The sequence below is a fragment of the Tetranychus urticae genome, chromosome 2, assembly GCF_039701765.1.
Source record: "Tetranychus urticae isolate SD_2017Ah chromosome 2, NJAU_TeUrti_SD_1.0, whole genome shotgun sequence".
Lineage (NCBI taxonomy): Eukaryota > Metazoa > Arthropoda > Arachnida > Trombidiformes > Tetranychidae > Tetranychus > Tetranychus urticae.
In genome coordinates this window covers 5,017,963-5,030,078 of record NC_142959.1, presented here as the reverse complement: position 1 = coordinate 5,030,078, position 12,116 = coordinate 5,017,963, and the positions used below count along the sequence as shown (strand labels likewise).

Genomic DNA, 12,116 nt, shown 5'->3' with positions numbered 1-12,116 from the left:
AGATGAATTATGATAGCAGCAACTTGAAGCACAAAATGAAAGGAGACATTTTCAAACATCTGATTTCTTTAGTAAACAGTCTGATTTCGTAAAAGTTACTCTTGTTTTAATTGTTGTGAATCTTTACTTTTATATTGATGGCATCTAAAAGAGTTGTTATTACTGGATTAGGAATAGTTAGCCCAATCGGTGTTGGAGTTGGACCTTCATGGGCAAATCTTTTATGTGGAAAATCTGGCGTCTCTAAAATCAGAGGCTCTGGATATGAAAATTTACCATGCCAAATTGCAGCTCATGTTCCTGATGAACTCAAATTGAGTGAAAAATTTTCATCTTCCGATATAAGAAAAATGTCAACCTCAACTCTATTTGCATTAATTGCAGCTGAAGAAGCCATTCAATCATCGAAATTGGAGTTAGATTCTCTGAATCGCCAGCGAATTGGTGTTACCATAGGAAATGGCATGTGTAATATTGATGACATTTACGAGCAAGTTAAAGTATTCAAGGATCGAGGTTACAATAGATTTAATCCTCATTTCTTAACCAGAATGTTGATAAACATGCCTGCTGGTTTTGTATCAATTAAATTTGGTCTGAAAGGTCCAAACCATTGTGTATCAACAGCATGTACAACAGGTTTACATGCTTTAGGAGATGCTTACAATTTTATACAAAGAGGATCAGCTGATGTTATGGTTGCCGGTGGAACTGAAGCTGTTATTGGTCCTGCGAGTATTGCAGCCTTTTCTCGTATCAGAGCTTTATCCTGTAATTTTAATGATGAACCAAGCAAAGCTTCAAGACCATTTGATAATCTTCGGGACGGCTTTGTCATGGGCGAAGGAGCTGGTTTAATGGTTGTTGAAGAACTGAATCATGCTCTTTCTCGTAAAGCTCCAATTCTAGGAGAAATACTTGGCTATGGATTATCTGGTGACGCTTTTCACATAACATCGCCTCCAGATGACGGATCAGGTGCTTACAATTGTATGAAATCAGCTTTAGAAGATGCTTCAATCAATCCAAATCAAATTGGTCACATTAACTGCCATGCAACCTCAACACCTCAAGGAGATGTTGCTGAGCTTGAAGCTATCAAGAAACTATTCGGACCTCATGCAAACCAAATTGCAATCACTAGTACTAAAGGGGCAACCGGACATTTATTAGGAGCTGCTGGCAGCGTTGAAGCAATATTCACTTGTTTAGCTGCCAACAAAGGAGTCATTCCACCAACAATTAATCTAAACGACCCATTAAATAAAGATTTAAATTTAATAGCTAATAAACCTGTTAATTGGGACAATGCTGCTTCACAGAATAATAGACGGATTGCTTTAACAAATTCATTCGGTTTCGGTGGTACAAACGGATCTCTAGTTATAGCTAATTATGTTAACTGAACTTTTCTACGTTTTCATTTGTACAGATAATTCCCTTTCATTATACTGTTGTGCACATTAAATCAACTCTAGATTGTAAATTTGATAATTCGTGACTTTGAACTTGAACCCTGTTTCGAATACCAAGATAAGTTAAAGACAAGAACACAGCAACTCGTCATCTCTTCTCTCATGCGAGACAAATGAGTTTCTATTAATATAAACTTGAAAGATGCTGTTTTGTCCGTTTACATTTTGAATAGACTCTGTTAAAATGGTTGTCCTTCGGTCTTTCACATTTGCCCAAGCTTAGGCCTAATCTTCATCTTCATCCTCATCCTCCTCCTCTTCTTCCTTCTGAGCTACATTCACTGATACAAAGACCGTTGGACTACATTGTTTCTAAACCGTTAAACAGTAAACATTGTTTTGTGCCGTGATTTCAGTTTTATATCTCATTGTCTATATTTATATCTTAAATTGTAGTTTTGATGTGTTACTTTGATTACATTTCGATGTTTCTTTAAAATCGAATTGGCAAGAAAATTAATGAAACAATAAAAGGTTTACTGCGAAGGGTAACAACATCAAAAGTTAACATTTGAATTGTTTCCAAAGTAGGAGGACTGAATAAACTTTAACATCATCATCATCAGTATCCTTTCGTCTTAATTAAATTGAAAAGTGAACTTGTCTACAACGATTGCTATTTGATGGTTTAAGTAATTACATTGTTTCAACTTGATTCCATGTTGTCTTGATTAGTGAATATAATTGTTTTCGTGGGATGTTTCAATCAATACTTGTTTGCTTCTTCAAGGAATATAATTGATGGAATCAACTTTATTAAAAGAAACAAGATGAAATATAAATTAAACGATAAGTTGTCAAATGGATCCTACGTTAATCAATCCATCTGTCCAATTAGATGTTCAATAATAATAAATTTGATTATTTGTGCTCTGTTGCTATTTGAAACAATTGATTGTTCAACAGCTCGTTTAAATGTTGCCGAGGAAATATTAAAGTCGGTTAAAAATCTCCAAGATAATTGCCAACAATGGACAAGTCGACCATTAGCAGAGGAAACATTCATGGAAAATTTGGCCTCTCGGCTAAGCTTGACTGAGGCCAAATTGGAAAATGCCATTTCAAATATTAAACTCACTGAAAATCAGCGTTTGGTGGAAACCAAGTTGAATTTAATTGAAAGGCTGGTTGAAAATAATTTTGACCGACTGGCAAAGAAGTTCGAGGAAATGTCTGAGACTATTAGAGGATTACAAACCATGGTTATTATTAATCACAATTCAACCGAGGAAAAGATAAAGAAACTATTGAACACTGTAACTGGACTACTTAATGAACAATGGACAAATGGACAACGAGAAGAGTCAACATCCGCATCAGCTGATTTGATTGGTGAATTACAGACTTTCTTGGAGCAAAAGTTGATGAACACTGAGAAACTCATTAATCGTCATGTTACTCTGGTAAAGGATGAGATTAAAGAGTTGGTTGGTGATTACAGAATGAAAAGTTGGACCAACGAGTTAGCTTCCAGCATTGTTGATAATAGTGATAATGTTGATCTAGTGGGTGTCTTTAATCAAATGAGGAGTGAAGTTAACCATAAAGTTGATAAAATTGAGAATCAAGTGAAATTTGCCAACCAGGAGATCAATTTCAAATTGGACAATCAGTTGGGTTTATTGAAAAATTTGACTGATCGACATCCATTAATCCGAAATGTTCCATCTTTTTCTTATGAACGGAATCAATCAAAAGATACACATTCATTAGATTCATCCACATTATTGCCAATATCAATTGAATTGATGACAACAGAGCCATTTACTGCCCAAACTAATGAGACAGGAAAATCGGATAAACCTCTGGTCGATAATTTAGCCAACAAGAAGTACCGATGCCAGATACAGCCAAATAAAACAGCAATGGTCGACTGTGAAATCATGTCATTCAAATCGTCCTGGAAGACTTGCGTTGACATTTATAATGACAATATAACTTGTGATGGAGTCTATTTGATCATGATGGAACCGCGACCCTCACGAGTTTGGTGTGATATGAGTGATAATGGAGGTGGTTGGATGGTATGTTTCATTCAGCTTTGTTTTTTATCCCATTTAGTTCATTAATCGATCAGCTATTTATGAGAATTAATGTTTAAAAAAGTCTTCTTGAGTTGAGTTAGGCTAATGTGAACTTTCATTTCACATCTAACAGCAGCTAATTTCATTTGCCAAATTTTCCTTTTTCATGTGAACTCCAGCAATCTTATTTCAATCGATTGATTCTTTTTCATTCCAATTTTTTTCAATTTACAGGTAATCCTTAGACGTGGTAACTTCGACAATAAGTCAACTTCAATCAGCTTCAATCAAAATTGGTTTCTTTATAAATACGGTTTTGGAGATCAAAAAGATGAATATTGGTTAGGCAATGAACACATTCATCGTTTAACAAGCTCAACTCCTCATCAACTGCAGATTGATCTGGAATCTTATGATGGTCAGTGTATATCCCTTGATTATGGACACTTTAAAATGGATTCAGAGGAAAAAGCTTATCGATTAGTTGTTGCCGATGCTCGAGGTCCTCATGCAGTCATTGGTGAACAATTATTACTTTACAATAACAGCGCATTCAACACAAGGGATAGAGTAAACAACCATAACTCACTTCGATGTGGCCATTTCAATGGTGGTTGGTGGTTTAATGGCTATACTTGTTTTGAAATATTTTTGACTGGCGAATTGAGTGGTCAAGATGATTACAAAGGACAATTACCTGGAATACATTGGTATTCCTGGAAGCCAAATAAAGCTTTAAAATCAGTACAAATGAAAATTAGACCAGTTTTAAAATGAAATTGTAGTGTATTAAAACTATTATTACAAGTTCATTTTTAGTAAAAAAACAACCCTTATGACGAGAATGTAAATAAAATGGAGAATTTTTTGCCCAAAGCAATTTTGCAGCGATTAAGTCTGTGTATGACAGTCAAGTATTTGATAATATCGCTGGGCGCAAAGAGTGCTTAAATGATTCATTGAATTATTTACTCATTTGGTGCTTTGAAAATCTCAAGATGAACGCTTTTGTGTACATAATCTGGATTAAAACCTTTCAACTAATGAGAGTTGTTTGATGTTTAATTTTACCAAAATTTTGCTTTGCAAAATAAACATGGTCAAAAGCGGCAAATGGGTAAATAAATCGATAGAGAGTTCCACACCTGATCTCTTTCCTGTTCCCTTATTGCTCTCAATCAAAGATAAATTTAAATCAATTTTTCAACATTGCGACCCATCTCGATATAATTTTTGTGTCTCGTAACTACTTCATCAACAATTAGCGATTCTATTTCCATTTCTGAATCATCGATGGTAATTTTTTGATTTTCCTTCTCGGTTACAAGGATAACTTCTCGTTTACGCGATTGTAGCTCATTAGCGATGACCAGGTGATGTCCATAACGATGTAAAGCTTTGCGCGCCTTGTCCAAAAGAATAGATGCATCAGTTTCGAGCTATATAAAAAGAAATAAGAATTTTAGTTCAGATATAGCGCACAAACAATTTATAGATCAAAGCATTTACCTTGAATGATACAACAAAAGCAGCAGGAACCCAAAATTTTACCAATGGTCTCAGTATTTTTGGGACTATTTCCAGACACAGACTGATTGGACCGTCTTTAGATTGAATTTTATGAGTAGCCTGGCAGAGAAACATCAAGATGAAGCATGATTTTCAAGATGTTGTTATTGAAATAAAGATTGGTAAAAGATAAAACTCACCATGTTGGTTTGAGGAATGTAGAAATCGGAAACGGCCGCTGCGAGATATAAAGCTGCTCTGGATCCTAAGGGTTTTACAGCAAATGATATCTCCCGTAAGTAATAAAGATATTCAGCTAAAGTTGTGAAAGTAACCAACAATAAATTTTCTTTTTGTTGCTTGTAGTCTTTAACTATTTGAGACAATTTTTCCCCTAATGGAGAATTAACTACAATAAAGAAAAAAGGTTAAATTAGAAAACAAATAAGCTGTTATAATTTTTAACGTCAAAACAAACCTTCTAAAAGGCCAGAATCTGATATTGAAAGTGATTCCAATAGCTGTGACATATTAAAATGTCTTGTAAAAGGTTCACATGATTTCAGACGGTAAAGGAAAATAACTTTGTAATTTTTCTTGAGGAAATACCTATCGGTAAATCAAGAATATCAAGATAATTTAGTTTATTAGCTAATCAAACACTATGAATAAGAGATAATTACTCGGCTGATGCAGATCCTCTGGTACCAGCAGAAAAGTTGTCCACAAACCGTACAGTATTATGTTCGATTGGTACAATTGTTCCTCCAGACTGATAGTAAAGAATGGGTAAAATGAAAGATCAATATTCTGGTTTAAAGCAATCCATAATAATAAATAAACAGGGCTTAAATTGGACTAAATAAATAATGAATAAATCAGCTTACCGTGATAAGAACTAGTGGTCCAGTTCCAACAGATTCAATAAACTTATCAACTTGGACTCGTATCTCCGCAAGATTACTGGGCTCTGCAAAATTTGTATAGAACTGGTCAATAACAGCAAGGTCAATATTTGGATCATTTAGGCATTCCATCTCGATATTATTAACAAAGGTTGAAATTATTGTATAAAAAAAAGTAAACTTAACAATCAACAGAACAAGGAAAAAAAGTACAGATGAACGAGAAAGCGTTCCAAGGAAAAAAATAAAACTTTAAACTGATGGCAAGGGAGAAACCCATCTAGCGAGGGAGCAAACGATCTAGTTTTGATGTATAATTAATTCTGATTTACCCAAGCGGCTATCAAAAGGTTGAAGACTGGTGACAATTAGTAAATTATGTTTCTAAGTAATTAAACTAAACAACATAAAAAATCATTCATCCCTTCATTCAACATTTTAATAACACAACTTGTGTTATTAAAATGTTGTGCAATGCAACATTACTCTTCTTATTCAACAAAATCAACAGATGGCGTTTACTTTTTAGAGGGAATTTTTCATATTTAATTTTTCTTTTAATTTCTCATTTTCTCTGTTTTGATTCCTGATGGTTACTGTGATTCTTAGTCTTTTTTTGTGTTTCTTTAATTGTTTAATTTAGATTTTTTCAAACCTGACTCAAGATCAACTCTACCATGTATACACGCACTGGTTATTATTCATATCAAGATCGAGCAAATCACTTCTGCATTCAACGAATCAATCGTAAACGATACAAACTGAGAAGAAATAGGAAATACAACGAAAATCCTGATTTAATTGGACCAGTTAATCCAGAAAATGTTACAATTGTTAAAGACAAGAGGGACAATAAGTATGCTATGGATCCAATCATTTGGCTCCTTAAATTTATTCAAAAATCTAGTCGAGCAGGCAAAAGATGATAATCAAATTTTAAGGTGAGTTTTCTTTTTCCCTTAACCTTAGATCTGGTTAATTATAAAGCTTTGTTTTGATTAACGTGCATCTTTATTTCCTCGAGCTTTTCTATCTTTATTTAGTTCAAATAAGTTATCATTCAATTACGTCAAATTACTAAAGGTGAATCCCCAAGATTCAAATTATTTCAGTTTAACAGCGTTTTACAATCTTTTGGCAATTTTAAAAATGAACAAATGTAAAAAAATTTTAAAAGCAATTGATGTTCAACAGATTAAGACAAGTTGTATAATTTGTATGTAAACGAATGATAACGGTGAATGAATTTAAATTTGTAGTTGTTTCTCAAAGCTATTATTTAGACTTCTTAATTCAGAACAGTTACAACAGTTAACCGTGAAATCATTTAGACCAGTAAGAAATGCGATTTGCGCCTAAATCAACTGAACTCTTGCACATTGTACAGAGAAATGCTTTTCCTGGTTAAATTTTCTATTCTCTAATGTAGTCATCTAGAGATATTAATGAACTTTTATGTCAGTGATCCGTTTATTCCCTCAAGCATGTTACAAAAGATTTAGAGATCTAATACTTAACACAAAGGTTAACTTTTAAGTTAATTGTATGGACCAAAACAATTCGCTGACAGATTTTGTTAGAATATTTTTCATCACCAAACAATTTATCAATTAATCATAAGTTAAATATCGCTTCTAATTTCAATGTTATCTTTTGCAAATCACATTTGAATTTTCACGAAATCGTCTGTCTTGGGATTTCAGTTCCCCCACATGATATTGCACTATTCAACTAAATAGGAAAACTTCACTGAACTTAAGTTGTTTAATCATCTGAGCTAAACCATGATTCTATTGCAAATGAATTCACTTCACTTATATTAATCAAATTTTCTCTTTTCATTTAAAAGGTGGTCATTTATTCGCACAAAAAGATTGATACTTTCTTAATAAAAATCATAATGATATGATAAACTGTGATATTTATTTTTGATACTTGTTTCTATTCTTTGTTCATACAATGATCTGTTAATAATCTACCTTAAATTACAATAACTTCTCAACTTCAAAACAAATGTAAAATAACACATTAATATCATGTACTTGTTAAATTCGTAAATATTAAATAAAATTATGAAATCAAAATAAATACTTCCTCAAATCGTTAAGGTTTGCATTCAGAAGATTATTTTATTTAAGGCTTAAATTGATTTAAGTGATTGAGTTAAATTACAATCGTAAGGATTCTCGTCTATTTTACTGAAGTAAATGCCCCTTTCTTTGGTCTGAATACTTCTAAAGCCTAACTCTGTATCTGTCTCCACACAATCTTCTTGAACCTCAAAATTAGCGATTCTTGGACAGCGAAGTGTTTTGAATGGACAGGAACTGCCAATCGCAGCATCATAATAAATTAAGGCCTTAAAGTGCGAACACCAAGCTAAGAAGTTACCACCACAACCAGGCATGGCCCAAAGAAGATCACCTCCACCATTGGGATAAAAATCTTTATGAGCCACTGGAAGATAATAACCGACTGTGTGAGGAACAGCTAATTGAAAGTAAATGGATGAATGGATGCAATCAGTGTAATCGGCATCATCAGGTGACAATGATCGTTCAGGATGACCATAGAAGAAGGGAGCGCCAGGATCCAGAGCTAGAAAAGACAGATCGATGAGAAACATTGAAATAAGTAAACATAAAATTTGTGATTGATTCTTATTGCATCTGCAAATCTCAGAAAATTTGAAAATATTTTCGGTCGAAATCGTCTAACGTTAATGAGGAAAGTCAGAATCTTTTGTTTATGTATTTGTTAATGGCGTTATTTTGAATAATTTTACGATGGAAACATCAAGTTATTAAAATAGAAAATTTTCAAACTTTTGTTTAAGCACTAAAATTTTTCATATTTTCTCGTGTATTTGGAGGCAAAAATTTATGAAATTGTCTAATGAACAATTATGTTGCTAATTGACAGAAAAAGACGAAAATATGCTCAAAATTGGATTGAATTCATTGAGATTTTTGGTCAATTTATGAGTTTAAAACTTACTTGTCATTCTTCCCATTTTAATTCCATGAGTTTTCCTTAACCAATACGAGACATGATGACCCATTTGAGCACCAAAACTGTGTCCGTAATAGTAAATGTCTTTAGGGTTAAGATTGCGTTCATGGATGAGGGTGTTGATGACATTGGCTGAAACTCGACCCACCATTTGTAAGTTAATTGCTGCTATTACACCGTCCAAAATTGGTATTGTAAATGAGCCAGCATAGTCACCATTTTTAGCTCCTCGATCCCAATCAATTGTCATAACATAAGGACGCACTCTGAGCAGTGATTCCTTCATTAGTTGAGTAAATGAAGAATTGGCTGTTGGTGTAAATCCATGAACTGATATTCCAAGTGGAACACCATTTGGCAGTTCTGTCAAAGGTTTAGCTTTTCGTGGCTCATTAGCTGTGTAAAGTTGATATTTTGGTCTAATGAAAGATGGTGAATGTGGACACACAGCCACTGGAGGTAAAATTGGAACCAATTCAAAGGTCTCGGGCGAGAAGCAGCCCACATCTGGGTAACAAACACGGAAAAGACAAGGTAAAACAACTGATTGGGTTAAATTACGTAAAAAGACTCTTTGAGCGACAGTTTGTTGGATCAAACTAAAAGTTATTGTGATTATTGTGATGCAGATAGAGCTTTGAATTTTCATTTTGATTAAGGGTATTTAGCTGTCCAATGTACAACAGCATAGACAAATGTTTATAAAAAGTAGGATTAATCGGCAGTTAATCTTACCAAAGTTTGACGGAAACAAATCAACAATTGAACTAGCAAAGACTAAGGTCTAGAAAAGAGTTATCGACTCTTTATCTCTCTCGTCGTTCCCACTCATCAATATGACCTGTTCTTTAACTCTAATTATTTAATTGTTTATTATCATAAATGCACAAACCTAAACTGATGATATTTATGTACCTAGATGTGGGAAATGTTGAATTATTTCAGTCATGCAAATAGGTTTCACTTGTTACTGGATTAGGTTAATGTGAATCGCGATCATCGGGGTTGTTTAGGTATATTACTATTACTATTTGAAGTAAAACAAAAACTAATCCAGTTTTAAATAGTCAAATAGTATAAATTAATACATTTAGCACTTTGATCATACATGTATCTTGCATAAACTACAATCAATAAACCGATTCTGTATAGCGGCAGAAACCCGCCTAATCGTCAGATTATTCAGTTTAGTCTTGCTTTAAGGTTGGATATTTTGAAAATCATTAAATTATTATATTCTGGCTCGAAAATCACATTTTATTATAAAAGCAATAAAAATGAAAATATGTCTCTTTTTTCATTTGATCGCGTCTACATTGAACACACTTAAGCTATTAATAATCTCCTCGACTTTTCCTCATATGGAAATATGCTTTTTCAAACACTTCTCGCTGCAAACCGTTGAATGCATTTTTTCAATAAAAAGGAATTAAGAATTGGGACACTGATAGATTTTTATAATATCGGTAAAAAATAATAGCAATATTCTATTCTATGATTTAGAGATGGACAGAAAAGTCTTCATTGAAGCTCAATAGCAGCTTAATACTTTGCCATTTGTACAATTATTATAAAAAGGTAAAATAAAGATTAGCTTAAGAAAATTTGTCATTTGTTGGTATTTCACTTTCGTTGAGAAATCTTGTTTTTGTTCCAGTAGTACCAATAATTAAGACATTGTCTTTCAAATCAATTGAACATTGATGGCGTTTCAACATGTCCAAACCAAGGAGAAAGTCCATGTCCTGTTGTTCCAAGATCAAAAAGGAAGAGGGCAAAAAGTCTTCCTCAATTTGAATTTGTCCTAAATGGATTCTACCAATGATCTTTTGAGTCCCAACACCTAAGTAAATAAATTTGGTTTCAAGTTTAAACAAATCGACTAATATCACCGTGCATTCTACACTAAATATTTATCACTTACCTTTTGCGATTCCAGACCAACGAGAGTCAATTAAATGTGTGACATTACATCGAGCAGCACAGCCAGAGCTCATAATAGTGGATTGAGCACCTGAATCTACGAAAGCTTTGATAGGATGACCATTGACTCTACAATTGATGTAGAGCATAGTCACAGATCCAAAACTTTCTGGATGGAATTCTAGAGCGGTTTCCATGTTTGAAGCAATATTTTGTCGATTGATTTCCTCTTGAATCAATCTTTGAGCTTCTGGATCGAATGGGTCAGCTTGAAGTAACCTTAATTGCATTCTATCCTTTTCTTCCTTCATTTTCTTTTGCTCATCAAACACTCGTTTAAACTCTTCCACACCTTTTTCTAATGCGTCAGCTAATTGAGGATTATTACTTCTCAACATTGCTAATTGTTCTGGGTTTGATAAAAACATGTCTCTCAAAAAAACAGGGTCGTCTCGAGAAGGTCTATTGCCACCTGTAGATCCAGAGGGACGAGAAACATTTCCTCCCAATGCGCCAGGGATAACAACCGAACTGAAATCAAGAAGTGGAGCCGCTGGAAGTCCTGATGGTCTAGATAATCCTAAAGATCCTGTTTGAGGTATAGGAGATGCAGGGGTTGTAGCCTTAGCTTGAGCAAGAAGTACATCACCTAATGGAACAGAAAGTATAGAGTTAACTAACGAGGATAATAATTGTTGTTGGGATAGAATTGTTACCTTCTTTGATTTTATAATGGCTTAATGGTTTGGCATCATCACTCAGCCTTGCCCCTTCGTAAATTATATCCATTTGGTTGCCTTTAATACCGGCATCGGGTGCACAGGCTTCTTTGAATTTACCAAGTTCAAGATCATCAGCAACATCCAGGTTGAATAAAACATCACCATTCAAAGTAGTTATGGTGACTTTCATTGTTATTGATGGATTCACACGATAAAGTAAGACAAAAGAAGTGTTAATCAAGTAATTCAAGAAAAATCAATTGAAAAGTGGTAAGAAAGTTGTGACAGAACAAACTGAATGTCTGACAATGTCTTTATAAATAAAAAGTTTAAATTTTAAACTGCTTAAGTTAGAGAAAGCAAAACATCTGACTGAGGAGGATTAGATTGATCGATCTTATCGACTATCGTTTGAGCTTTATTGGTTTATCACAAGAGTAAATAAGTTCTTTACTCTTTGGTTCATCATGATTCATGAACATAATTTATCGATATTTTAATTTTACATATTGTAGATTTAAATCATTATTTATGACATTGAATGAG

At 33.6% G+C, this 12,116-nt stretch overlaps 5 protein-coding genes and 1 long non-coding RNA gene across 6 annotated transcripts; 3 read left to right on the top strand and 3 right to left on the bottom strand.

The window, feature by feature from the left end:
* Positions 1–13: 13 nt before the first annotated feature.
* LOC107366373 (3-oxoacyl-[acyl-carrier-protein] synthase, mitochondrial) lies at positions 14–1,494 on the top strand. Its single transcript, XM_015933959.3, has one exon. It carries the CDS (start codon positions 138–140, stop codon positions 1,404–1,406), a length of 1,269 nt encoding a protein of 422 aa, XP_015789445.1. The 5' UTR covers positions 14–137; the 3' UTR covers positions 1,407–1,494.
* Positions 1,495–1,643: 149 nt separating this feature from the next.
* Positions 1,644–4,375, top strand: LOC107366376 (uncharacterized). The gene is made up of 2 exons (XM_015933963.3): positions 1,644–3,499; positions 3,734–4,375. The coding sequence occupies exons 1-2, from the start codon at positions 2,246–2,248 to the stop codon at positions 4,274–4,276; spliced, it is 1,797 nt and encodes a 598-aa protein (XP_015789449.2). The 5' UTR covers positions 1,644–2,245; the 3' UTR covers positions 4,277–4,375.
* Ppcs (phosphopantothenoylcysteine synthetase) lies at positions 4,266–6,357 on the bottom strand. The gene is made up of 6 exons (XM_015933964.3): positions 5,896–6,357; positions 5,692–5,780; positions 5,487–5,617; positions 5,209–5,417; positions 5,009–5,128; positions 4,266–4,938 (listed from the first exon to the last, which is right to left on the bottom strand). The coding sequence occupies exons 1-6, from the start codon at positions 6,043–6,045 to the stop codon at positions 4,690–4,692; spliced, it is 948 nt and encodes a 315-aa protein (XP_015789450.1). The 5' UTR covers positions 6,046–6,357; the 3' UTR covers positions 4,266–4,689.
* Positions 6,358–6,491: 134 nt separating this feature from the next.
* Positions 6,492–8,001, top strand: LOC112539313 (uncharacterized). The gene is made up of 2 exons (XR_003083075.2): positions 6,492–6,854; positions 7,763–8,001. It is a non-coding gene; the product is annotated as an uncharacterized LOC112539313 (long non-coding RNA).
* LOC107366375 (pancreatic lipase-related protein 2-like) lies at positions 7,877–9,694 on the bottom strand. Its single transcript, XM_015933962.3, has 2 exons — positions 8,911–9,694; positions 7,877–8,511 (listed from the first exon to the last, which is right to left on the bottom strand). The coding sequence occupies exons 1-2, from the start codon at positions 9,572–9,574 to the stop codon at positions 8,054–8,056; spliced, it is 1,122 nt and encodes a 373-aa protein (XP_015789448.1). The 5' UTR covers positions 9,575–9,694; the 3' UTR covers positions 7,877–8,053.
* A 667-nt stretch (positions 9,695–10,361) lies between these two features.
* Positions 10,362–11,885, bottom strand: rngo (DNA damage inducible 1 homolog rngo). Its single transcript, XM_015934021.3, has 3 exons — positions 11,565–11,885; positions 10,850–11,497; positions 10,362–10,768 (listed from the first exon to the last, which is right to left on the bottom strand). The coding sequence occupies exons 1-3, from the start codon at positions 11,758–11,760 to the stop codon at positions 10,521–10,523; spliced, it is 1,092 nt and encodes a 363-aa protein (XP_015789507.1). The 5' UTR covers positions 11,761–11,885; the 3' UTR covers positions 10,362–10,520.
* Between the last annotated feature and the right edge of the window lie 231 nt (positions 11,886–12,116).